This window comes from Sander lucioperca, chromosome 1 (genome assembly GCF_008315115.2).
Source record: "Sander lucioperca isolate FBNREF2018 chromosome 1, SLUC_FBN_1.2, whole genome shotgun sequence".
NCBI classification, from domain to species: Eukaryota; Metazoa; Chordata; class Actinopteri; order Perciformes; family Percidae; genus Sander; species Sander lucioperca.
Window position 1 is genome coordinate 53416665 of NC_050173.1, and position 26949 is coordinate 53443613.

General features: G+C 41.6%; 1 protein-coding gene across 2 annotated transcripts in view; it reads right to left on the bottom strand.

Moving 5' to 3' along the window:
* The window catches only part of LOC116036463 (centrosome and spindle pole associated protein 1-like), a 35382-nt gene that overhangs the window by 5245 nt on the left and 3188 nt on the right, over positions 1-26949 (bottom strand). The window contains exons 3-24 of one of the 2 annotated variants that reach the window (XM_036005883.1): positions 25285-25357; positions 24937-25040; positions 21867-21932; positions 19284-19600; positions 19089-19174; positions 18170-18266; positions 16108-16165; positions 14761-15038; positions 12583-12701; positions 12302-12443; positions 11445-11556; positions 9801-9839; positions 8733-8880; positions 7696-7878; positions 7218-7330; positions 6806-6955; positions 6436-6582; positions 2708-2821; positions 2507-2573; positions 2122-2248; positions 778-917; positions 559-687 (exon numbers count right to left, since the gene is read on the bottom strand). In XM_036005883.1, coding sequence (XP_035861776.1) covers positions 559-687; positions 778-917; positions 2122-2248; positions 2507-2573; positions 2708-2821; positions 6436-6582; positions 6806-6955; positions 7218-7330; positions 7696-7878; positions 8733-8880; positions 9801-9839; positions 11445-11556; positions 12302-12443; positions 12583-12701; positions 14761-15038; positions 16108-16165; positions 18170-18266; positions 19089-19174; positions 19284-19600; positions 21867-21932; positions 24937-25040; positions 25285-25357 — 2809 coding nt within the window. The remainder of the gene's footprint in view (positions 1-558; positions 688-777; positions 918-2121; positions 2249-2506; positions 2574-2707; positions 2822-6435; positions 6583-6805; positions 6956-7217; positions 7331-7695; positions 7879-8732; positions 8881-9800; positions 9840-11444; positions 11557-12301; positions 12444-12582; positions 12702-14760; positions 15039-16107; positions 16166-18169; positions 18267-19088; positions 19175-19283; positions 19601-21866; positions 21933-24936; positions 25041-25284; positions 25358-26949) is intronic. The other variant, XM_036005885.1, reaches the window with a different exon arrangement.

Sequence of the window (26949 nt, forward strand, 5' to 3'; positions counted from 1 at the left end):
GGTCAACAAATGCAACTCCTCACGTTTGTTTGACAAGCCTGTCAGCCCCACCTAACTAGTTTGCATATTAAGATCTAATCACAGTGGGGACAGAAGTGCTTATTAATACCAGGTGTAAATACAAAATGGATGTGGATTAGATTTTATCATCCAGATTCAGATCACATGTCAGTATCAGTTGGAAATGGGGCCATATAGAGGAGACATTCATCCTCAACATCCACATTAGAAATTTAAGAGATTCAATACTTTTTAATTTAATATAATTGAACGGAAATAAGCTGTTCTACCCCAGATACATTCTAATTAAAACTACTGCAAAGGGATAAATAGGACTATATGAAATGCAGTGAGGTGTATGTTTTTTTGTTTTTTTTTTGCTCTGTTTTTCTGTACCAAATATTTTATATATGGATTAATGATTGTAATCTTACTTTCACCTTTCTAAAAAAAAAATTAAAAAAAATGAGCATTGACTGACTAGGTTACTGTCTGTACAATAATCTTTGGCTCAATAAAAAAACATTTTCAAACATAAACAATGCAGTGAGCTCTGACCGTCCTGGATTGTAGACCTCTGGCTGCTGAACTGGTGATATGGATCCCTGTAGTCCCGCCTCCTCCCGTTGGCCACACCGACTTCCTCCCTCTTAGGAACCTCACTGAAGCCCAGCCTGAACTCACTGTCTGACTCACAAACACACATACAAACCAGTCACAGCTAATAAGGTTGGTTTGCAGAAGAATACATGTAAGAGAGTAGGAATTGTGTATTACCTGTGTATTTGAGCTGATCGGAGTCGTGGATTTGCCTCAGGTTTCTAGGCTCCATGTTTCTGGAGTTCGGCCTTCGGACCGGCGCCTGGAGCCGCAGCCTGGCCATATCAAACACGCCCACCGGGGGACGCTCCCGATGTCTGCACAAAGAAAGAACACACAAATGCTTACAAACCTAATTGGCACCAGTCACTCATATGGCACAGCAGAATCCTCACACTCGTTATTAACCATAAAGTCTGAGAAATAAGGGCAAACCATGGCTCACAGCTCTTTAATCAGAAACGGCAATAGATAGGGCAGAAATGTATAATGGCATAAAGCACAGAGACACAGACAGGTGAGCTGTCTGGCTTCCTGAGTAGTTTAAAAAATAATTAAGTGAAAGTTTATGAGATGAGATAAAGATAAGACAAGCTTAATGCTAGAACATTGCTGTGCCACCATTTTTTTTGTTGTTGCAGAAAACTCTTGAGTTGTGCAGTTTAAAATCAGCAGACTGACAGAGAGGCCAGAGCTTTAGATAAGTTATCCATTTGTTTTCTTGTAACATGTATTGTGAAAGTGTATCATATCTATTTTTTTATTATTTGTCTTGACTTTGGTCAATAAAATCTCATTTAAAACATTTGCTTAAAATCAGAGAAAACTTAATATGCCCTGTTTTAGGCAAATTGTATAAGCAAACACATGGTGAATGAAGTAAATGCTTTATTGCTGTCATTACAGAGAATGCAAAAGCACCATTCGTGTGTGTGTGTGTGTGTGTGTGTCTCTACAAAAAGAGACTCATGCACACAAACGTGCATATTGGCTCTCTGTCCCTACCAATGTTCAAACCAAAACCACGTGCTTGCTTTCAGCTATCTATTTTAACCATTAATTAAAAGGATTAATTAATCCTTTACTTTTAGCTATTTTAACGGTTTATCATGACTTTAGTTTAAGCTAACTATTTTTCAACCATTTATCCTTCACCGTTTCAACTTCTCTGCTCGCTTGCTCCCCCCCCGCCCCACACACACACACAAAAACGTTTGTTTCACTATTTTTGTGGAGACCCGTCATTGACATAATGCATTCCCTAGCCCCTTACCCTAACCTTAACCATCACAACTAAATGCCTAACCTTAACCCTTACCCTCACCATAACCTAATTCTAACCCTAATCCTAAAACCAAGTCTTAACCCTCAAACAACCCATTTTGGGCCCCACAAGGCTGTGCAGACCCCACAAGTATACTTTATCCCCCCGGTTTTTGGACCCCACGAATATAGTAAAACAAGCGCGCGCGCGCGCGCACACACACACACACACACACACACACACACACACACACACACCTGTCACTCAGAGCAGAGTCTAGTTCCTCCCAGTCGCCCTGCTGCAGACGGCCCTCCAGCCGTTTCTGTTCACTGCGAAGCTGCTGACGCAGCGCTGACAGCTCGCTGAACACTTTGTGCTGGTCACCTGAAAACACAGAAACACAGTCTCCATCTGAAACAGTGCTTTTAATACCAATAACAACAGTTTAAACTGCAAGATAACATCACAGATGTGACATATGAAGTAAATGGTCCAGGAACTGTGAAACAAATGTTACTGCCCGTTGAAACAGTTTAACCAAGTCCATGGGACAGACTGCCAAATCTGCAGTGTCTTAGTGTTTGGCTCAAAGAACGTGCGACGCTCAGATCCCATTTTTCAACTGCCTAGCCGATACAGTACCTGCAGCTCGGAGCTGATTCCTACAAGCAGGGACAGGAGGGGACTGGAGACCAGATAAAGAGCGCTCCTGAAAGACAGAAAAGTGAAAAGGTATTAAAATAGAGATACCCAAAGGGGGAGAGAATGCATCCAGGAAAGAAGTTGCTGAGAACATAAGTGTCTGGGCGTGTGTGTGTGTGTGTGTGTGTGTGTGTGACTCACAGACAGTGGGGCAGTTGAATGCTGGCTGTCAACAGTGGGGGGCCTGGGGGTGTACTGGTGTAGCCCATGTTTCCTCTGCAGAGCGGGGATTGGAGGTGAGGGCTCCCTGCAGATCTAAGAACACAGCGGTCACTGACTGCATAAGAATTTCATGAAATAAATAAAAATGTAACTTGATGGTTGTCGCCCACTGTCTGTCTGTGTGACTCAAGACTGCCAAAGAGGGAATATTAAAGTCCTGGTAAAACAAAACAAAATGTGTCCTTAGTCTGTCACACCACAGGAAAATGTGGTATTAACCACCTAGCCAGATCTGAATAATTAAAAAAATAAATAAATTTGTGAAAAAATAAGCAGTATTCTCTGCTCTGAGACGCTGGAGCCGCATCCTCTGAAGCAGAAGAATGAGTCGCTGCTCGCTGTAGAACTATGTGGTGTAAAAGACCACAAGCTGACAACGCAAGTGCAAAGGAGGGCAAAATACTGCCAGCTGCAACAATTCACTGCCAGTATTCTAATTAGAACCCGACCGATAAAGGATTTTTAAGGCCAATATCGATACAAATATTTGGTGATTTAAAAATCCAATATTCCGATATATATTTTTTTTAAAAATCCAGAAACGCATAACAAAACATAAACAGATTTCCCTAACATTAGTTATTCCAACGTTATTTATGAGTCCTCACTAAAATAATGATAATGCAGTTTAAAAAAATAATTAATTAGTTTTATTGTCACAACAGAACAGAGGAACATCAAAATATATCAAAGTTCTGATAAATAAAATGTATAAAAATACAAACTTATAGGAAACTTAAAGGGTTAAACACGAGTGTTGCCAACAGGGACGCTGTAGAGCGCCCTCTGGTGGACAAACTACGCAACGCCAACACTCAGAACATGGTTGAAGGGTGTTTCGTCCGTTTTTATTTTATATTTTAAATATTAATTTATTGGCCATTATAAATGTCGATACCGATAGTTTGGATAATGCCTAATATCGGCCCGCCGATATATTGGCCGGGCTCTAGTTCTAAGGCTAATACTGTAAGTCTGCTGATTATTACTGGATAACTGTTGTAAAATAATTTAGTAAAGTATGTAATATTTAAATGATATTGAGACTTACAGTTTCTAAATTTCACAGATTCCCATTTTACACTCGTAACTTTTAAGTGGAGTGTGCACCACATGTAGGCTGAGTCCTGGCAGCGGCCCGGGTTCGAAGCCCCGTGGCCCTTTGCTGCTTGTCGCACCAAGGATATTATAGTTTTGCATTTTTCATTAGTTTTTATTTTTATTTCGTTTTTACTTTTTGTTTTCAAATTCCGTTTAGTTTTAATTAGTTTTTAAAGCGGGTTTGCTAGTTTAGGTTTTATTTTTTGAAAATGCTTAGTTTTAGTTTAGCTTTTATTAGTTTGTCTTTTTTGTAATATGGGTTATTTGTCGGGGGATTCAAAAAGATCAGAAAACGTATTGTGTAATGTTAACTCAACAAAAACATCATACAATTTTAGAAATATGTATTCACAATGTATTCAACAATAACACCAGTACATAAAATGTAGCCTATATATGGTCATAGATATGTAAACAGTCTACACAAGACGCAGTAAGTGCAAAATGTGCAAGTGACGTGTTCCAGGAAAAAAAAACTAAATAGCCAACAGACTAAAGAAGACATACATGAACAGGTTTTTCAACTTTGGTTCGAGTAAAGTTGTGAACTTTTTGAAGTCAATCGACTCAAACAGTTGTGTAGACATCCCAGTATTAATCCACATATTAACCCACGCTTCCTCCCGCTTTTGGTGTTCCTGCGTATTTACTAACCAGCAGCTATTGGGTCGCCGATGAAAGCCTTCCTGTAGTGTTCTCTGTCCTGCTGTTGTCTCTGTCATGCTGCCTGGCCCTGTATCCATACATCCATGCCCGTAACGATACCGGGCTTAGCTTCTGTTTCGGGGAAAGGGGGCTTTGCGTTCTCCTTTACCTTGTTAAGGTAAGCTAGGTTAGCCTCCTAGCTTGTATGCGCTTCTCAAATGTACTTTCAGATTCGTGGGATTTTTCCCTGTAATAAATTGACCACATATTTTATCACCTTCCACTGCAAGGCGCTTTTATCTGACACAGTCATAATCACATAGGACTGCCGCTTTCTTCCGACTTTCGGTACCGCTATGATGGCAGGCGAGGGGCACGGAGCCACGGACATGTGTTCAATTTGACGTGGAATGTCGGAATTTCTGGGTTCCCAGTCGGAAACTATACATGTCAACGGGAAATGTCATGGTCGGAGAGATATAACGTTATTTGCTCTATGAAAGATCGACAAAGACGAAAACTAAGGACATTTACTCAATAATTTTATTTTATTTTAGTTAGATTTGCAAACAGACATTACAGTTTTAGTTTAGTTTTCGTTTTTTTGTAATGCCTCGTTTTTATTTTTATTTCAGTTAACGACAATGTTTTTTCCCACCTAGTTTTCGTTATTTCGTTCATTTTCGTTAAAGATTATAACCTTGTGTCGCTCAAGCTATCCTATCAATTAAAGACCATAAAAGCCCCAACAAAAATCTTTTTAACACTAAAATGGCCAACAGTTAAAATGTTCCCGCCTGGCATTTTTAAATGCATGTAACTCTGTTATTATAAAACCCCTTCCTCTCTCAGTTCTTGACTTTTCCTAAAATGTTTTTTTAATCATCTAGTGAGTTATGGGGGGTGTGGTATGAAAAGAAAATGAAAATATGAACATCTATACCTTAAACAGCCAGTGGGTAAATTTTACCCCGGCTGTATATTGCGTTTATTGGTGTTTTAAGCCCCCAACGTCTCCTTACAGGCAGCGCTGCCTGGAAGGCACTAGGATTAGGTAATGGTTATGGTTATGGTTAGGGTTAGGTGCCTTGAAGTCAACGGTCATAGCGCTGCCTGGAAGGAGACGTTGGGGGCTTAAAACACCATCGAGCGTATATTGCTGCGCTTAGCATTCACAACACGGCCGGCTGCCTAGCAACGCTGTATTGTTTATGTGTTTTGACAAGGCGACTGCCATATCATGAGCTCGAGCAAGCTAGATTTGGACATTAGTGAGGGAGAATCGGATCGGGGAAAGATCAATGACCCATCATCCATCAGATGAGGAATCTTCATCTGAGGACGAGGAGCGCCAAGCTCGCCTGTATCATTGCAGCTCGCTGGCCTCAGACGCTGACGGGACAGGTGCCTCAGTTACAGTCCAGCGACAACATTACACATCCTAGTTAGACGTAACTCACGTAGCAGTTTCTCACGTTCGCTTGCTGCACTAGCTAAACTAATTATAAATAATTATATTCTTTAGTGTCGGCTCAACCAATACGGGACGGCAGTGTCTACAACCCAGGAGCACGCGCTGAAAACCGCAGTCACAGCCTGTGTGTGCGTGTGTGTGTGTTTGATCTGTGATGAAAGAGTCTAAAGGCCATAAACTGACTTTTTAATAGTTACTTTGTCAAGTCGTAGTTATTGTTAACTTAACTGGTTCAAGAAATGCCATATTTGTGAGAGCTGACGCTGAAAATATTACCCCCTCGGTGGTTTTAGGAGTAAACGGAATGCTGGCCTTTCTAGTGTTAATCATCTTAAAAAAAAAATATAATATATATATAAAATATATATATATAAAATAATAATAATTTAAATAAACTTTTCTCAATTGCAGTGTGGAGTAAACTAACCTCCTCCACCCGAGCCTGCCTCTCCCTCTCGTACTCTCTTCTCAGTGCTGCTCTGCTCTCCTTCTCTTCTGCTTCCTTCTTCTCTCTCTCCACTTCCTTCTTCCTCTGTTCAGCTAGCTTAATCAGCTCTTCATTCTTGGCCTTTTGCTGAGAGACAGGAAAGAGAGCACGGCAGCGATAGATAAGAGGGGTAAGGGTGGGCGAAGATAGGGGAAAGGGGGGGAGAATTGGAGCGTCAACTTTAACTTCTTGCCATATTTAATGAAATGCAAATGTTATCACACTGTCCTGCAGAGTAGCATTTAGTAATAATTAAGGGATCAAGTGCAATTATTAAACACAAGTGTGACTTAGTTTTTAAGCTGCTCACCTCCATTTCCTTCTGTTTCTTCCTCTCTTGTTCTTCATCATACTCCCTCTGGATGCGAGCCCTCTGCTCCGCCAGCCTCTTCTCCTCTTTCTCCTCCTCCAATCTTGTCTGTTCCCTCTCCTCTGCCTTTTTAAGCATTTTCTCCTCAATCTGTAAAAAAAAAAAAAACAACAACATAGATTAATCCATTAACACAACCCCAAAACAAATTTTACTTGCAAAACTTCAAGCAAGGCCTGAAACAAACCTCGTTCTTCTCGTTTGTGCTGGTGAACTCAAATTTACTTGCACTTTTCTACAGGCAGCTGGCCAAATTTCGAGAGAACAGAATATCCAAAGGATGGACGGCTGCCAGCAGAAGTGATACCCGCCTACCATAAGACAAGACAGTAGAAGTAGTTTGGAGTGGTACCTGCTGTTTGAGGTAAGCTTTGTACTTGTCCTGCTCCTGGAGCTGTTGTTGGCTGGGCTGGTTGGAAAACACATTGCCTCGGGCAAACTGGGGGGTTTGGGCATGGGTAAAACCTACAAAAGACGGAAACAAAGAGTCAGTTCTACGCGAGTAGCACCAAAGAACCTTCTTTTCTAAATAAAAATCTCCCCGAGCAGTAGCTGAGGACATCAGTATGTTAGAAGGTGGAGCACAAACCTTCGCTGACACTTTGTACGTAGACCTGAATGCTTCTCTAGGCATTTGTAAAAGCAGCAGTGTCCCTCTGCTGTCTTTGCATTTTACAGTGATTTGTGACGGTGTGGAAGGTATGATTAAAATATCTCTGTTACTTTCAAATGTTGCATGTTCCAGGGCAGGCTGTGATGCGAGAGGTGTTCTAATGTGCACGGCTACAATACATTGCAAAAAAAAAAAAAAAAAAAGATGGCTACTGTACCAGAGAGCCTGTCGCTAGTGTCATGGCTACTGTGCTCTGCTACAGTACCAGAGACAGAGAGCCTGTCGGTGGGGTCAGGGAGCTCCGCCTGGCGGGCCGTCATGGCAGCCATGGCTCTCCTCTGCCACTGCTCCGGGTTGATGTAGGCCTCCTCATTCAGTTTGTGCATCTGGTTGAGGTCAGCTGGCCACAACAACAACAACAACAACAGGTAAGAATGTATCTTTAGTGGACAATAGAGTGTGTGTAATTATCTTTCAGAAAAAAAAAGTTGTAAAACAAGAAAATACCTTTCACACACTGTACACGAACTGAGGTCAGACAGACTAAAGTTATCGTTTATTCCAACTTCCATCAAGCTGCTGAACTCCAATGGTAAATCTTAGCCCAGCAGAGCAGGGGTGCAGTAAATACACCAGCACTTTTTGCACCTCACACTTTAATTATTACAGTTCATTCTTAGGATGTTGTGTCGTCCGTGCTGTCATGTGCGTCCTTCTTTTGTGTCTTTTGTGTCTTAGGACGCTGTGTTGATCTCACTTTCATGTTGATTTTATCTTTTTGTATTGTATTTGTATTTTATTCTATGTTAATCTCAGAATGTTTTTTGTTGGTTATGTTGTGAAGCAACAGATTGTAGCACTATGTCCAAGACAAATTTCCCCTCGGGGACAATAAAGTGTATTCTATTCTATATTTTATAAGCTCTGCTCCTAGTATCTTCTTTTAAAAGCAGACTAAAAACACATTTTTTTTCTCAAGCTTTAAGTTAGGCGAAAAGTGTAAATGCTTTATCATAGAATTAGCATTTTTAATAATATCATTCCTTTCTTAATAAGATAATACATACTTATCTTATTCTATTTTAGTTTAGTTTTAGTTACCTTGTTTTTATTTAATCTTACATGTTTCCATATATGTAACACCTCCTTATCTTATGTTATCTTGTATTTTTTTCTTGCTTGCTTTTATTTTGACGTATGAAATGTGCTGTATAAATAAACTGGACTTGTGTGAAACCATACTGCGGGGCGTACCGATGAGGTTTCCAGTGCTGTCTCTGAGTGGGGCTCCTCCGCCTCCCCGGCCCCAGGGCTGGTGCTTCTTCATGTCGGCCTCCAGCCGGGCCTCGTGGCGCTCCCTCTCGTCCCTCTCTAGACGCCTCTGTTCCTGTTGCTCCTGGATCTGCAGTACAGGATTTTCTAAGTTACATCCAAATCCTCAAATGACAATCGGTATTCTCGGAACCCACGGTTCTTCACTACATCTTCTTCTCCTGCTTTGTGTAAGTACAATTATTTCCAACTGACCCAGTGATGCGTTGGGTAAGTTTCAGTGAATCATATTACTCTCAGACAAATTTATCGGGATGCCTATTGTGTAAAACCAAAAATATAAAAAAAGAACTCCAGCCAACAGTCAGTACATTTCTGCAATATAATCTTGATACCAACCCAACCTTAATGAGTAGCAAGTTCATGTTCACATTTTAGTTTAACTTATCACGTGGTTAAATAAAGGTTGCAGGTGCAACAGTTCTACAACTTATGCATGTATCCCACAAGGCACAGAGCATCAGACACCGCAATTTCCTGAATATGGAACAAGAATTGGTACGTAAAACTCTATAATAATAATAGAGGGAAAAAGTAAAGATGCAAAAGTAAGAGGCCTACTGTATGTGTTGGTATAAGCATAATACACTCTGGGATGTCCTAATATAGAAAAATTGGTATTTTGAACACAGTGACTTATCGGATAACAGAATTAAGTTCCAACATCAGCTCAACATACAACCCAAATACATCAGTGATGACGAGCCACCTGGTAAAGCTTTGTGTGAGCCTGCAGTGGCACAGAAATGCAAGCTTAAGGGGGTAGTAGAGAGGATCTTTGTAGCTTCAGCATCATAGAGTGACTAGAGGAGAAAGATGAAGGACTGGGATGGGATTGAGGTGGCAGTGGGACATGAAGGAACAGCTGATAAGTGGGAGATTTCACAAACACTTCTACAGCCAACTCTATGGACAAATGAATGAGGAGCTAAGGGCGTGGCATAACTTAACTTGCACTATAGCTTTTAGTCTTAACTAGGTCCATTTTACCTGGTTGTTAAGCTCGCTGTTGCATCTCCTGGAAACTTCCTGCCAACATGTCAGACTAGGATGCAGTGAAAGTTAAAAGTTACCTGCAACCACAGTATTCTGTAATCCCTAACAATGTTGTTTCCAACCAAATAGGACCTGGGGGCCAAGGTAATGCTCTTCATACACAACCCATATTGTGAGTTTACCCCATTATGAAGGTTGCAATGTGTTAAAGGTAGCTTCATGAAGCTCCGTGAAGCATTTCCTTTATTTTCTGAGCCCACTAAATGGCACTCTTGTTTTAAAGAAGAATAGCAGATCAGTGTGCTTTCGACCCTTTGTTGAACAGAGCGCGCCATCTGGTGGGCTCAGAAAATAATGAAAATGCTTGGCCATCACTAGGTATCCAACAACATGAATGTACAAATCCTTTACCATCTTTAAGTATCAACTAGTGCATTGCCCGTTGAAAATGTGCCTGTTTGGAACGGGCCGATTGCTTGGTCTGTGGTATTGCTGCTTGTAGAATTCTTCAAAACCAAATTGTACCCCAAAATCACTTACAGAAGGACCCCAAACCACTTAATATGCAACTCCACTGTATAGCCAACTACTGACTTACAGTGTAGGCTACTTCTACATCAGAGGAAGACATTGTACTACTATATTTACCTGACAGAGAATGCTGCAGATTCAGAATGTAATCACAAAATATCACAATGAAAATGTGGAGTAATCAGACATTAGCCTCATGGACTCATGGTAGTGCGCTACCTAAATGGCCCGTTAGGAGAGCTAATCAGCACATATCTGCGTTCATCAACCACCAGAACCGGACAGTTTGTGCGCAGTTAGAGAGAGAGAGAGAGAGAGAGAGAGAGAGAGAGAGAGAGAGAGACGAAAAGTTAACCCTTTCCTTGATTTCATAACGCCATACCTGTCTCTCTCTCGTTGACTGACTCGCTTGTGTTGTTCTTGTGTGTCCGCCTATGCGTGCTTTCGAACACCCGCCCAACTCTACCTCTGATTGGCTCACCATGACATTTTACTCAACCTCAGCCAATCGTCAGCATTTATGCGCTTGTGTTGTGTACTGCCCACTAACCAAGGAAGAACGGTAAAAAAAAAAAAGGTATTTGCCTCTCGGCTCAGACTCAGAGATCTAGTTGGTCTGATGAAAAAAACAGCTTCAAATATAGTAACGCGCCGCATTTTTTGGCAGTAACGGTAACAGCATTATTAAGATGAGAAGAGTAATCAATTAGATTACTCGTTACTGAAAAAAAGTAACGCCGTTAGTAACGCCGTTATTTATAACGCCGTTATTCCTATCACTGATTAACAGTATGCTCTAAAAATGTTAAGACATAACAGAATGGTTCGTAGCTGGTATTTTAAAAAGAGGTGCTCCATCTGCTTTTTATGTAGTGATCAATTTAGATTAAATCCACATCCATCAACGTTTTGCTGTGCTTCTAACTCAAGCCTCAGCCTGCCAATCATTGTTTGGATTTATTCTAAGAAAAGCACAAATTGGAAATTTCATCCATATACTCGGTTATTATAATAATGTCATTAGATCTACACATCAGCACAAGAGTTCCTGGTGTTATGTAGAATAATTCTAATGGATGATGAAGGCAGTAAGGAGGTTTAACCTACCTGTTGTTTCAAAGACTCCCTGTAGCTCAAAATCCTGTCCCGGGTTGATCTGGATCTGTCAGAAGGGAAAGCCCTGACTTGTGAGTCGACAGCAGCAGCCTCATTGCTAGGCCTGTCGGGAGAGTTGCAGAAGCACACCATGATTTTGCTCTTTCGTCCTGTCACCGCGTCTTATTACATTGCGCTAAAATGACAAGTCAGTTTTACTCAACACAAGCAATTCCATTATGGTCACTAGTCAACTCTCCAATATAATGGGACATAAAACGTGCTACCATGTCCATTCTGTTAGGTTAGAAATGATAAAGCAGATTAGAATAGGTTGCCATTTGCCTTTGTTGTTTTTGCTTATATGCATATTAGTTTCACTGAAATGAGTTGAGTTGACAGTAGGGCTGTGCAATTAATCAATTTGATCGCAATTTCAGATCCCAAAAAAGAATGCAATCGAGAAAAATGATTATTTAGCACATTACATTTTGCAAGTAAACTCTTATTGTGTCTTGTGTTCAGGGAAAAGTTCACAGTTCAAGGTGTTTTCACTGTTGATTTATTTGAACTGTTTCACTGTTTTTAAACTCAATAAATGCAACATCTTTCCAAAAGTCAGTGAATAATTGTGTTCAAATAATTGCGATTTCTTTCAACATTGACCAAAATAATTGTGATGATTGATTTTTTTTTTTCCCCATAATGGAGCAGCCCTAGTTGACAGGGCCACCAAATGACGATTAATAAGATGCCTGTGTGTTGGTCAAGCAGATACACATTTACTGCCACTTTGATGTTGGCTGCTAATCATTTTCTGACCCTTCTTCCCAGGCCAAAGTACTGAACAGTGAAGGGCAGATATTTACTGTATTGGAGGCTCAGGGAAGCTGCTTCCACTGTGCTGGCTGTGAGGGCTGTGGTCACCAAACTGACTGGGCAGAGCTCCCCCCGGTGGTACGTTCCAGTAGGACATGGGAAGGCCGGCACCCGGAACAGACAAGTGACCATCTGGACAGAAAAATTGAACACACATTAAATGTATGATAATATGATGTTGGATGTAGCATTTGTAGAGCCTACTACCAATATGTTTACTATGTGTGACGTAATACCATAGCCAAGAAAGTTGTTTTAGACCAGTGCTTACAGTAGGCCAAGTTCGGGTCGAGCAGGTTTCTGGTGCCGTAGTAGTGATGGGGCTCTCCATATGGGTTTCTGTAGGCTTCACTGAGAGTGGAGGGAGGATGAGGAGGGAACAACAGCATTCTGAAGATAAAAAGTAGGATATCAAATAATTGATATTGATGCGAACTTTCACAGTATCCCATCTGCAAATCTAAAACTTTCTGCAGGTCTTTCCTGGCTGTATTTGAAGAGTTAGGTGTTCTATATTATAGTATAAGGCATACACAGTATTCAGTTTTATTCAATGCAATTTTATTTATAGTATCAAATCATAACAAGTTATCTCAAGACACTTCACAGATTGCATTGTTTCCTCTATGTTGATTTTGTAGTGGCGGCCTGCCATGGCAAAATTTCTGCCGCCACGGTCTCAGAAATAGGGCAGACGCACAATGTAGTCGCAGTTGCCTTTTATATTATCCTGCTGACATAATGCACCCCCCCCTTGGCTGCTGCTCACACTGCAATTTAACAACAAGTAGAACTATTCAGAGGTCATTGGGCCCGTCCAGTTTTAACTCCACATACTGTTGTGTTGATGTAGTTTATTGTCAAAACATTCACTTTCTTCCGAGTCGACTATTAAACGAACAGCTCCACCAAAAACGTCACTGCGGTGGGTCCGTTCTAATTGGACAACGTTCAACTTGTCAGTTCTGTCAGCTCATCGTCCTGATATCAAACATCTCGAAACATGTAATACAATATAAATTGGAAATAGTCTATAGATGTAGTCATAGATGTGATGATAGTAAATATATTGTCAGGTAAACACTAAACATTTACTTTAGGTCTAGACCACACTCTATAATTTACAAAGACCCAACAATTCCAGTAATTTCCCCCAAGAGCAAGCATTTAGTGCGACAGTTTTAGGCCGAAACCTCGAGTGATGAGAAAGACTTCCTTTTAGGGTACTTTTAGTACAGGGTTAACTAACTAGGCCAAAGTAATCTTGAGTTAAAAGTTACTTTATACTGAAGTAGATTTTTTTACAATGATAAACAAAAAACATGTCAGATATCTTGCAAGCAACTTGGTAAAAAAAATTAAAAAAAATAACTGCTTGTGACCACACAGTTTAAAGTTAAAATCCTTAAGATCTTAATGAAACGCTGATTTTTTGGATTCATATTGCCTTCACAGGCACAGGAGATCCACTGGAGAAGATGCATGAATGGAATCCAGAGTTACCATGTCTAATTATCTCATTGATACTGTATAACCCTCACTGTTCACTATTCACTCTCCCACAGGCATATCGGAGCTGTAATAAGTTACTGCTAATGGCAACCAAACATTTCCTTCCATTTCACATTAAAAGTGTCGATGAGAAGGAAAAAAAAAAAGGCAAAAGACGGGGTGGCTTTTATTGTGAAACAGTCACAGGAAATGAAATGTATTTGTCACTGAGGTCAGCACTGACCGCAATCATTCATCAACAATGCATCTACAAACCAAGACAACCGTCATTATTTTTGGACAGTTAATCAGAGCATTGCGGGGATAACTGAACAAGTATTAAGTATTTCTGACTAAGTAGCCGCTAAATAAGGGTTTATGCCAGCGGTGGAAGAAGTATTTATATCCTTTACTTAAGTAAGTAAGTTAAGTACCAGTACCACACTGTAAAAATACTCTATAACAAGTAAAAGTTCTGCATGGAAAATGTTACTTAAGTAAAAGTGTGATGTAAGCATCATCAGGAAAATATACATAAAGTATTCAAAGTAAAAGTACTCAATGCAGAAAAATCCTCACATTTTAGAAACTGGAAACGATCCAAACTGTTCTGTCAATCAACTATGTGTTTAATGGTCTGATCATTTCAGCTGGACTTAGAGGCCGTTATAGTGTTGGGTAGTTTTATGTATAATAAAACATCGTATTTTATAATTTGCATGTGTTTTTGTGTGCAAAAAAATCTTAATTTGTCAAGTAACTAGTAATTAAAGCTGTCAGATTAAAGTACCTCAGATTTGTACTTTACAGTACTTGAGTAAATGTACTTTTGTTGCATTCCACCACAGTGTGTTGACTGCACTTGCTGTTACCACAGTAACAGCATGTGTCGCCAAACCAACCAAGACGAAGAAGTGTAGCTTACATGAAATTTAAATAGAGGAATATCGAGGAATACCTGGGAGTGTCCGTGGCTCTGGGGAAGGAGGGGGCAGCAGGCTGGCTGTTGGGAGACACACCTCCACCCCCCAGGCTCAGGGCAGAGCTGTAGTCCAGCAGAGGGGACTGGAAGGCAACATGGGGCTGCTCGGGAGGAGACGTCTCTCCGTCTCGAACACCGGTCTTCACGTTATAGTGGAAGCCTCTGGATGAGGTTTCACTCCCTCCTGTCGCCGAAGGCTCCAGCACCCGATGATTCTCTCTTCTGTGCGGTCCCAACTGCCTGATTCGGTCCGGCTGATTTGTGGATTGAGAGAGAAACAAATATAATGTGTACAGCATATCGTCACTGTCGGGCAGAAAACCTTGTATCTCTGTGTTTCGTCATAGTTTTTTTGTGATTGTTGTGGGCAAAAATCCTTGATTATGCGGCACGTTTTCTTAAAAAATGCGATGGAATATGCGGGACATTCATGCAATTTTATGCAATGAAATTGCGGGAACTTCCAAAAACTGCGGTTTCATCATGGCTTCATCGCGGGGTTTGCAGCTTTTCGACGATGTTCACGTCGCGTAATTACGTCACTTCATAACGTTCCCATAGCAACAGGGGAAAATGGCTGCTCTTGTGTGACGTAAACGCAACATTTTTCAACTTTCTGCTAAGATATATGTGACTTTTTTGCAACGAAAATGCGGGGATTATGAACTCATCCAAGCCCCGCATATTTTGCACAGAAATCGCGTAATCGCGGGAAAGTGCGGCGTATTTGAAAAAATGCGGCCCAGACTTTGGCTGATTATGCATTGAATTATGCGATCACATAATCGTGTTTTTCTGGAGGGACTGCTATTTGTCAACCTTTACGTCTGTCTGTGGGTTTTACAAATGTTTAAACAGTGACGAGGCCATTTCGTCTGAGGTAAATAGCTCAATAAAATGTTTTCAAAGTAGCCTTTTTTCCATTTCCTGTTTTGGACATCCAAGGTTTTCATCTGACAGCGGTGATATGTTGAAAATCCCTTTGATATCCTCCCCCTAACACCAACTTCATCATATTTCCTGCGTGAGTGTTTTACTGTTATATTAATATTGTCAGGGCTCTGGGATTCTGGCCTTTGTCTGCCTTTTGGTGATCATAGTTAAATGAATACAACAGACAGTATTTTGAATACAATACAAAATACTGTTTATGTTGGCTGAGACACAACCATCATTCACAGATGATGTTCTGGCAAATGTAGCTGGAAGGCAAAAATCCTCAAAAACGTTCAGTGAATTTGTATCCATCCACTGTGACTGGAAAAATCAATCCATCTTCTTTACCCAAACTAAATGAGAGCTGGTCGCCAGGCGCCGGCTCACCTGTTTCTCAGGATCATTTGCCCCGGTTGCAGCAACCTTCAGCCCCAAATCTTTCTCCCTGCAACAAGGACACACATACAACATACGGTTGTTTATTTTTATTATTATTAGTTACACACTAGGAAGCATTTAATGACACTCGGACACATTACGTGTGGCCAGGATGGTAGCTGTCCATATCTTATAACGGACCACCTTTCAGAAGCTTATATATCATACATTGCAGCATTTGCACGTCTCTGTGAATTTGTCTCATCTCCCTGCCTAAAATGTTGAAATTATTCAGTAGGGGTGGGGGAAAAAAATGGAAAATCCTATGTATCGTGATTTGTTTTTGCGACAATTTTTAAAATCGATTTTTTTTTTTTTTATACCAATGAGTCACCTAAATATTTTCTGTTTATGCCGTACCGCTGACGGCGACTACGTCATATCGGTTTACAAAACAGAGTGATAGCAGAAAATGCAGAAAACACATGTTATGTACTTCTTTAGAAAGGAAATAAATGTCAGACTGACTGACATGTGACATGCATTCCTCTTAGGAAACAATTCGTTTTTAGAAAGGTCTCATGATATCTTGTCTCTAGAAGTGTATTATTAAACTTTTGTTTTTGTTAAAGAAGGAAAAGAAAATCGCAATACTCAATAGGATCCAATCGCAACACTTCTAGAATCGCAATGAATGAAAATTGCAATACAAATCAAATCTATCGTGAACAAAAATCAAATCGGGACAAAAGCATATCATCCCGGCCCTATTATTCAGCTGTTACATTCATACATTGTACACAGGGCATGAAGTTAACTTTTTTGACCACCGGCCACTGTAGCAGGTGGATTTTTAAATCCACCTGCTACAGTTGCTGTGTCTCTATGATCCTATCCTGTTCTACTGATGGTAGCCTACTCGTGGACATTGCGCCATCATCACGTGCTGTAGTAGGGGGGCCTGCCTTGATAATCCTGCATAGGAGCCAGGTGTTGGCTCGTTACGCCACAGCATATAAGAGATGAGATGACTGACAAAATCAGGAGTAGCCTACGCGCACCACAACAACAAAAAACACTGGTGAATGCGCACCATAACACATGAGTTGTTGCAAAAAATGTTGCAATTTCTTTTGTATAGTTCTTAAAAATAAAAAAATAAATAAAAAGGAAACTTGTTTTGGGGAGAATAATAATTATTACTATTAATTAATTACTCTGGGCTGAGATTTCCTAGGAACCTTACCAAAAAGGCTCAGGATGCTGCAAATGTTGGTATAATATGAAAATGGCTGGTGGATTTAAGACACAAAATAATAATTTATTGAATTAATCAAATATGAACATATCTGTCACTGTCAGTGGCTTGTTGATCTTTACATTGTTAGTTAATTTTCTAACCTGGGCTGGGACACACATTCATACGGTTTAATAAAGTACTCATTGGACTTTAACTTATCATTGCACTTACAATAACAAGCGCAGCTGTCCTCAATTTAGGTCATCCTGTATGTCTCATCTGCGCTTTTTCCTGCATCCGCCGTGTGTGATTGTGTGTGTGTGTGCGCGTCAGTCGCGGGGGAAACGGAGCAACAGCCCCGCCCGCTGCAGACAGCCAACAGGATTGAAAGTTATTATAGCGTACATTGATGTTAAAATGTATACAGGTAGGCAGGACGGTCTGAAATGTTTTGCACGGTCTTTCGCTGTACGTTTTGTTGGTAAATGTGAGATGTTCGAGTCACAAACACGTCTCGTCTTCATAACAGAAATAAGGAAATTAATTTTACCCGTTCTCACTCCCGCTTGGTCAGTGGCTGCACGTGGGATGCTGGGATTGTGTGAGTAATGAAAATGCGATAGGGGGCCCCGGCTGTCAATCAATGTCTTCCGTGCTTACCGATAGTTACGCGTCTGAATCACTCAATTCTCATTGGCTACCCGCCAACGTGGCAGGTAGATTGACAGTGTTACCCGCCAATTGCAAAATTCACCCGCATTTGGCGGGTGGTCGGGTGTTAATTCCGTGCCCTGATTGTACATGAAAAGACAAGGATCACTGAAAACGCACCTCTTCTTGTTCATATGCTGTTCAGCTATCTGCTCTTGCAGGTCCTGTCTGTAGCGCTCCTTCCTCCTCCGTAAGGCATCTGCTGTATCCGCTGTTCCTGAAAACATGGAATACCAAAAAAAAAGAGACCAGATCATTTCTTTGTAGCAGTTTAGTGCAAGTCTGTTTGGTCAACCTGATCTCACAGAATTCCGTGAAATGAACACATCTCCTTAACTCAAAATATATATAAATTCTGTGCGACCAGACTGGTTTGGTAGTACATCATTACAGAAAACTGATCTTGGTTGGTCAAGGCCACACCCCCACCCTCCACCTTGCCCCCCCCTCTCTCCTCCTCAATAGCATTTAAAGCTACAGACAGGCACATCCTAAGTAAAGCTCATTGTGGGACTGGCTCTAGTGGCTGTAATTCTGCACCAAGGCTGAATTTCGGGAAAGAGACTTCAGATACAGTATTAGGGGACCACTAAGGTCTATATAAAAGAGACTTCAGATACAGTATTAGGGGACCACTAAGGTCTATATAAAAGAGACTTCAGATACAGTATTAGGGGACCACTAAGGTCTATATAAAAGAGACTTCAGATACAGTATTAGGGGACCACTAAGGTCTATATAAAAGAGACTTCAGATACAGTATTAGGGGACCACTAAGGTCTATATAAAAGAGACTTCAGATACAGTATTAGGGGACCACTAAGGTCTATATAAAAGAATCCAAAAAGCAGCATGTCATAGGACCTTTAAACCTTTGATTAAAGCAAACTGCACAGTTGCACAAAACAACTGACCAGAGCCCTTAACATCTGGCTAAGGGACTACAGTTGAAAATCAGCTGGCTTACAGAAATGTTGATTAATGTGCGCTGTCATTATAAATAAAAACATTTTTTTAATTAAAATGAAAGTCCTTTTACCTATTAAAAGGCCAGTGGCAAACTCTGCATCCTCATTTCTGGTTAGTGCTCTGGATCCCCTGCCTACTAGATTCTCCCTCTTCTCCCTGTGAAAAGCCAAATTAAAAGATGGACAGAAAATGATAAATAAGGACAAACAACAATTCAACTATTTTATAACATGCATATTGAACATACATACATTAATAAACGTACCTGCCAGAAGTCCTATTGGATGATCTATTCTCATAATTGGCCTCAGCCCCTATATGTCTAGGTCTTCTTCCTTCCATCAGCTCCAGCTCCAGCTCCTCCTCCTCTGAGTCCTGGTCCACTAGTTTCCCCAGCCGGTCCCAATGCCCGGGGAGGACTGACGACTGCTCCTCGTCCTCCTCGGGGCGGAGGGTCTTCACCTCAGCGTGGCGTGAAGCCCTGTGCAACCCCCTACTCTCCTCCGTTAGAGTGGCGGCATCCCTCCGTGAGGGGGGGCGCTGTTTCGGAAAACCACCTGCCTGGTTTTCAAGCAGGTGTTGCTGAAGGAAATGCGATTGTAGGAGCAAAATGTTATCAGCTATCAATAGGTCCTCATCGATCATAGGGCTGTGCAATTAATCAAATTTTGGTCGCGATTACGGCTCCTAACGATAGGGCTGGGTATGGTTAAAAAATATTCAATACCGGTACCAATACCGTGACTTTGATACCAGGTCCTTAACGATACTTTTTTCCGATACCAATTTTATAAAACAAAAATAAATTACAACATAACACATTACGGCACAAATCTTTTTATTTATTATTCAGCTCCTACTACGTGAGCCGTCTCTACGTAACAGAGTTTTTCCAGCCTGCCTCTACGACGTGTAACGTTAAGACAGCCAATCAGCAGCTTCATTAGGTCTTGGTAGAGGCATGCTGCACGCTTACTGACCCACTGGCGCTGATGAGATTTATTCCTTAGGTATCGAAATTGGTATTGAATGATGAGGCATTTTTCGATACTAGATCGGAGGCAATTTGGTCGGTGCCTAAAAAGTATTGAATTCGGTACCCAGCCCTACCTAACGATCACAAACACAATGTGATCGAGAAAAAGGATTATTTTGCACATTATGTTTTGCAAGTAAACTCTTATTTTGTCTCGAAGGTTAAGCTCACTCAGCCAATAGTCAGCGAGGACCTGTTTGTGGTATCTGGTGGCATTTCAAAATCAGCGTGAGTTAGAGCTGCGCAACATATCGTTTTTTATTATTATCGTCATCGCGATATCACCTGGCACACTATACATATCGCGAAAGGCTGCGACATGTCGCCAAAGACACTCCGAGATTTTTTGTGTCAGTTGAAAGAACGTATCAGTAGAAAACTGCACTTTAAAAAGTTACTGTCGTTCTTTTTTTAGTTGGTGCCTTTTTAGGTTTAATTCATTGTTCAATTTGTTCAATAAAAGAATGTAATAAAGGATTTCCTTTCGTTTGTTTCAAAATCAACATGCAATTTGTTGTATTTTAGAAGAATACTGAACGCGGCAGAAATGCAGACCTGAGTACATTTTAATATCTACTTATTTATCGCAAGTAATATCATTATCGTTATTTTCTACAATGTTCAAGCATAATTTTCCTCATATGGTGCAGCCCTAGTGCGAGTGAAGACATCACCTTTTGGCACCAAAAGGTGATGTGAAAACCTGCAGACTGCTGATTGGTCGGAGAGAAAAGTCACTAATCACTGCGTCATCATTGCTAGCGACAGACGGGGGGTGTCCTGAACAGACCCGCCATTTTTAAATAGTTTAGCCAGCGGCGTTTTTTGTTTTTTTGTTGCCTCCAGCTTCTTTTGAAACTAAATTTGTCTTCTGGCTGTGGCAAAAAGCCATGTGCAGAGAGTCAAAAACAACACACCTACGACGTTCTGTGTGTGTGTGTCGCGTTAGGTCACGGCAGTTTCCTGCGGTGTCGCTATGACGACCAGCCACGTTCGCCTCACGCATGAGGCGGTACTAAATCTGCAATGGAAAAAGGAGGACAGGGCACCGCGGCCGAGTAGAGTCGAGCAGGTACCATGTAATGGAAAAACGCCGTAACTGTGGATGTCACAATATTTGTTTTTTTCAAACAATTGGGACTATCAATGTTTGAATTTGTACTACTACCACTTGGACTGGCAGAAGCCGGATGATTCAATGGTTTATCCATTCATTTTAGCTATTATTTCAACCATTTATGTATTACTTTTAGCCAAATATTTCAACTTCTCTGCTCGCTTTGTAACTAGTTTTCACTATGTGACACTTTGAGTCACATAAGTTGATTTTTGTAATCAAATTGTAATTTCCTTCTTTCTTTGAGCTACTGCACTCTTTCCATGTATCCATTGAAAACGGCAGAAGTACCCCCTGGGGAGTACATGTACCCCTAGTTGGGAATCAATCTTTTTTACAATGTACCTTGCCTGCATTATGGGAAATAAACACAGGCCCTTTGGATCTTTTGTTGAATCTTTATCTATGAAGAATGAAGGGGAAAGTTAGCACAAGGTTTCTGTTTCACCTACTCCGTTCAAATTGCTCTTCCATAAATTTTGGCAGCCATCCAGTAATAAGGACGGTCACTTATTTTTGTTAATAAAATTTTTTTTTTTTAAATTTGCTAGTAAAACAGTCATGGTTTATAGTTAAATGTGTGATATGCCAGCAACAGAATCAGATTTGTGTAAAAACATAATTACCCTGTCCAGTCAAAGACATGATTTTCAAATCACCTGACATCATTAAGTCATTAAAAGAGACACATTTACCTTGATAGATTTCCTGTTATTGAGGTGAATTAATGGTCCCAGCTCTGCATGGTCAAAGTGCTTTTTCTGTAACATAAAATGCTACTATTATGATTTCAACATTGTGAATTTTACCCTTCCTACAACAGATTCAACAAAAAACATATTGTAAATATATTGCGTTTCTATACTGTATTTTTATTCCATAACACTTGTGATTAACAGCATATCCAGAACAGGGAGAGGAGTTGATGCCAGGTTTCCATATTAAATGACATCATGCAGTAGATGCCCACTTGAAGTCAAACGCCTGGTAACACAACTTGGTCCTGTGATATTTCCAGACTGTAAACATTGCTGAGGATACCTGAACACTGCAGGGATCATGGGATACTGAGAGCTGCAGAGGATACACCCACTGTGTCCTAAAATACTGAGAAAAAAAAAAGGTTTCTGCATTTCATGACCTCATTTGGAGGGGTCTGGATCACAGCACAGGTCTGTGTTTCAGCTCTCATAACACTCTGGGGAAGTGATATCTATGTTAAGCATCGTTTCTACCAAGCAGTCCAGTTCGGTGCAGTTTGTTGCACAATACAACGGTTATTTTTGCGTTTGCATTGTCAAAGGTTGCGGACGGTACCAATAGAACCGCTCCATTCCGTCCTGTTTCTTCGTTACCCCTCTGCTGAGGTACCTAGCACGCTGGTCCGATACTAAAATGGCGGAGCTAGAAACACAGCTGTCGGCGATTGGTGCAGACGTTCCTCTGTCCCGTTGGGGAAGAGGAAATACTCCTTCGTGATCCATCACATGTCATGTTTTCGATGTTTGAGTGGCTCCCCTCAAGGCGCAGACTCCGCTGTCAAGGCTGTAAGACCCAGAGGAGGAAGGGGACCTTTGTCCCCAGGGCTGTCCAGCTCCTAAACTCCCCCCCTCCCAAATCTTTGGACTGCACTACAACACTCCATAGACTGATGACTGATGCACTCATCCCATCCCCCTTCCTTCTTTTTATATACACTACTATTTATGTATTTATTCTAGTGATGATGTACTGTATGTGGTGGAATATGCTGCTCTTTGTGTCATTTAATTGCCCCCTGGGGATGAATAAAGTGATTTGAATTGAATTGAAAATACAGCGAGAGATGGATGGAGCAGTGAGGAATAAAAAGGTATTTCAGCACACGGCTGTCCACAGCTCTTACCATCCGGTAACAACCCCGCCTACATTTAAGAGTACTGTCAGGATTTCTGCAGGTTTCACAAAGTCAATTTTAAGACTTTTTTAAGACCATTAGGAATGAAATTTAAGACCTATATCACAACATAAATGGGGCTGTGGCTGGAGCCGCCAGATACTCAGCAGAGCTAACTGGCTGATAGTCGTAATATAGTGAGTAAATATTTGGACTAGCGAAAGAAAGAACTACAACACCCCAGAATAAAAAAATAAAAAAATCCTAAAGCGCATTTCAATGAGCATTAGAGGTTATTAGAGTAGAGCGCTACATGGATGTAGGAAAATAAAGACCTGTAAAGACCTAGAATACAATACTGCAGCGAATATTAAACTTTTTAAGGCCTAAAATTTACATTTTGAAATTTAAGACTTTTTAAGAGGTGGAAAGACAAAACTGATCTAGTGTTAGGGACGTGTCTGTATGAGAGTACCTTAGGTACTACGGTTCTTAAGGTACTATACCCAAAGTGTATGATGGAAACACAGCTTTATAGTAAAATTGAGCTAAATTTAAAACTAGAACATATTAGAAAATATTGACAGATGTAGAACAAAGCCTGAACTGAGCTTCCAGCTTGTCTACAACAGCCAAACACACTAGGGATGCACCGAATCCAGGATTCGAGTTCGGATTCGGCCGAATATTGGGCTTTTTGACGGGGATCGGTTTCTGCCGCACCTTGGAATTTGTTTCCACCGAACCGAACCCTACTTGCACTACACGGGAAGGTGTTTACGTAGGCTGTGAGAAAGTGAAAATGTAACTCGTGGCAAGGACCCCAAACAACACACAGCATCGCCGCCGCCAAAACACCTGCGCATGAAACATCCGAAAGAATACGAGCCGCGCATGAAGGAATCCACAGACAGCAGCCAAAATGCAGCAACTTCAGGTACGGCAAAGGAAGGACAGTCACAGCTAAAAACTGGTGTTAACCAGACAGTGCCTCTACCGGGCTGTCGGCTCTTCTCTCGGCAAATGGGTCTTCCTACAGTGGGAGCGCAGTGATCGAACGGCCGGCTGCTGCTCGTTCGCTAACGTTAGGGACCGTTCGGTATTTATGGAATGGACGACCAGAGGAAAATAGGGGAGGGTCATGTCTTTTTATTCTTTGTTGGGGTCACCCAACTTTTGTATTCATGAAACAGCAAAATTTCAAAGTGGCTCGTTTGGTGCATATTTTTCCATGTAGCTCTTAGTTTCCACAACAATAGTGAGTAAATCTATTGAAATGGCCACCACACCATAACAGAGGAGTGTGATGCGTCAGATGAGAATGCAGAGGTTTAGTCATGTATGTCATGGCTGTAAAAAAACAATGGGAATCTGTATGTATTTGCGAAGCGCAAACCAGTACAGAAGGTATTGATAAATTGCTGGGGGAGGGTCATGCCTTTTTTCCAAATTGTTTTGAAGGGTCATAGAATTTTTTTTACTGGCGAGGGGAGGGTCATGTCTTTTTTGGTTAAAAGGTTCCAAAACGCCTCCGGTGGCCCCTTAAATAAATAACGAACAGTCCCTTAGCTTTCTAATTTCACCCACCCAACGTGCCTTCATCGTACACTGGTTAGCGAAAATTTGCCAAACAAAATTGACACTCATCTGGCGATAGCGATGTGCTTTCCTACGATGTGAAAAGAGCGTGTGAATTCAACATGAAGTTGTTACATTTAACTATTTTAGAGGCTGTGGATGTTTTTTAATTCATTAATGTGTTTACTGTGTTAATGGACTGAGGGTGGGAGTAGGATTTGGCATTCGGTTTCGGATTCAAACCCTAAAAATCTGGATTCGGTGCATCCCTAAAACACACATGAGTAAACCGGTAAGTGTGCGACAGTCACCTGAGCCATGTAGCGCCTGTAGTCCATCCGGAGCTCGTGCTGCAGCCTCTGTTTCTTCCTCTCGTACTCGACGCCGAGCGGTAGACCCACAGGGCAACTCTCCTCTGACAAAACACATCCATCAATTTTTAATAGAGACACGAGGGGAAGAGTTCCGTGCCAAAACAAGACAACTGCCACTTTAAAAGAAACAACAGATCTACTCTGACAAACATAGCTCACATGACAACAAGACACATGTGGGCTACTATTAAGGATATACTATTAGGAGATCGCTATTTGCTCATCTTCTTTTTTGAAAACAATCATCAAGAGTGTAAAGGAGGGGAAAGTGGTTATGAACTGTACCTTTGCCCTGAGCTATAGACTTGGGAGGGATGTTCTCCTTAACGGTGGACCCATAGGCTCTGTGGGGTTTTGCCTGTCAGTCAAAAATAGAGGATTAGATTAGATTCAACTTTGTCATTGTGCAGAGTACAAGTACAAAGACAACGAAATGCGGTTTGCGTCCAACCAGAAGTGCAAAAAGAGCAGAAAAGTGCAATGTGATATACAAAGTATAGACAGGACAAGAAATATAGTACAGTGTAAGAAAGGCGAAGCACTGCTACTTCTGCTACTTGGGCGGAGTGATTTGCTTGCAGCACCTGAGAAGCGGCGTGGTGAGGAGCAGAGAGTAGCAGCGCTTCGCCTTTCTGAGACTATAGTTCCCAGTATGTATACGGTTAGAAGATGGCTGTGTCTCATGTGACGTAGTTATTTGTACACCCTGTGACTATACAAATCACAACATGTAAATAGGAAATGTTGACGTTATTTTGTCACTTATTGGGAGCAGTAGGCTAGATGGAGCCGGTTACCACCAGGATCTGTGCTAAACTAGGCGGTGGGGGAGTCAGACAGAGTTACAACACGCATGGAGATGAGAAGGGTATGTATGGACTTATCTAACTCTGGGGGTTACAGTGAATAAGCTTAAGTCCCAATAAGTCGGCGTGTTCCTTTAAACCACCTCCATCATGCACCGGCACGATGGAGGTGGTTTTAAAGCACGCGGGGACAGCTGCCTGGGCTAGTGACAGTTAAATATGTCAGTCCAAACCTCAGTCAACTGCACAGCACAGGCCCTGAGTACGCGTCTGGGGATACCATCAGGACCAGCAGCCTTACGTGCGTTAGTCCTGCTCAGTGCCACACACACACACATCAGTGGTGGAGAGTGTGAGGGGCTGGTGATCTGCAGAGATCACAGCCTTGATGTCCCTATCAAATGGCGCTTTTCCATTACATGGTACCTGCTCGACTCGCCTCTACTCGCCTTTTTTGGTTTTCCATTACGAAAAAAAGTACCTGGTACCTGCTAACAGGTACTTTTTTCAGTACCTCCTCAGTCGAGGTTCCAAGCGAGCTGAGGCGAGCCGAAAATGTGACACGAAAGCGACAGAGGGGGGTGTCCTGAACAAACCCGCTATTTTTAAACAGTTTAGCCAGCTGTGGTTTTTTTTGCTGCCTCCAGCTTCTTCCGAAATAAAATGTGTCTTCTGGCTGTGGCAACAACACCTTCGACGTTCTGTGTGTGTGTCGCAGCTTACTACGGCGCCGCTTGTTTTACAGTTCTGCGGAGGCTCCAGTCCAGGCAGAGCTTTCGCCGTAGCGTACGTACACACATGCATGGCCGCCTCGACGCACACACCAGCGCACAAGTATAAACATCAGGCCACATATTACATAGGCTACGGCGAAAGCTCTGCGTGGAGCCTCCACAGAACTGTAAAACAAGCTCAAGTGGCCTGATGTTTATACTTGTGCGCTGGTGTGTGCGTCGAGCCGGCAAGACGACCAGCCACGCTGAGGCGGTACTAAAATCTGCAATGGAAAACGGACGCACAGTGAGTCGAGTCGAGCAGGTACCATGTAATGGAAAAACGCCAAAAGTGGCCATAGAAGTGGTTCAGCTCATCAGGCAAGGAGGTGTTGGTGACAGGGGGGGTGGAGTTAGTGGTTTTGTAATCT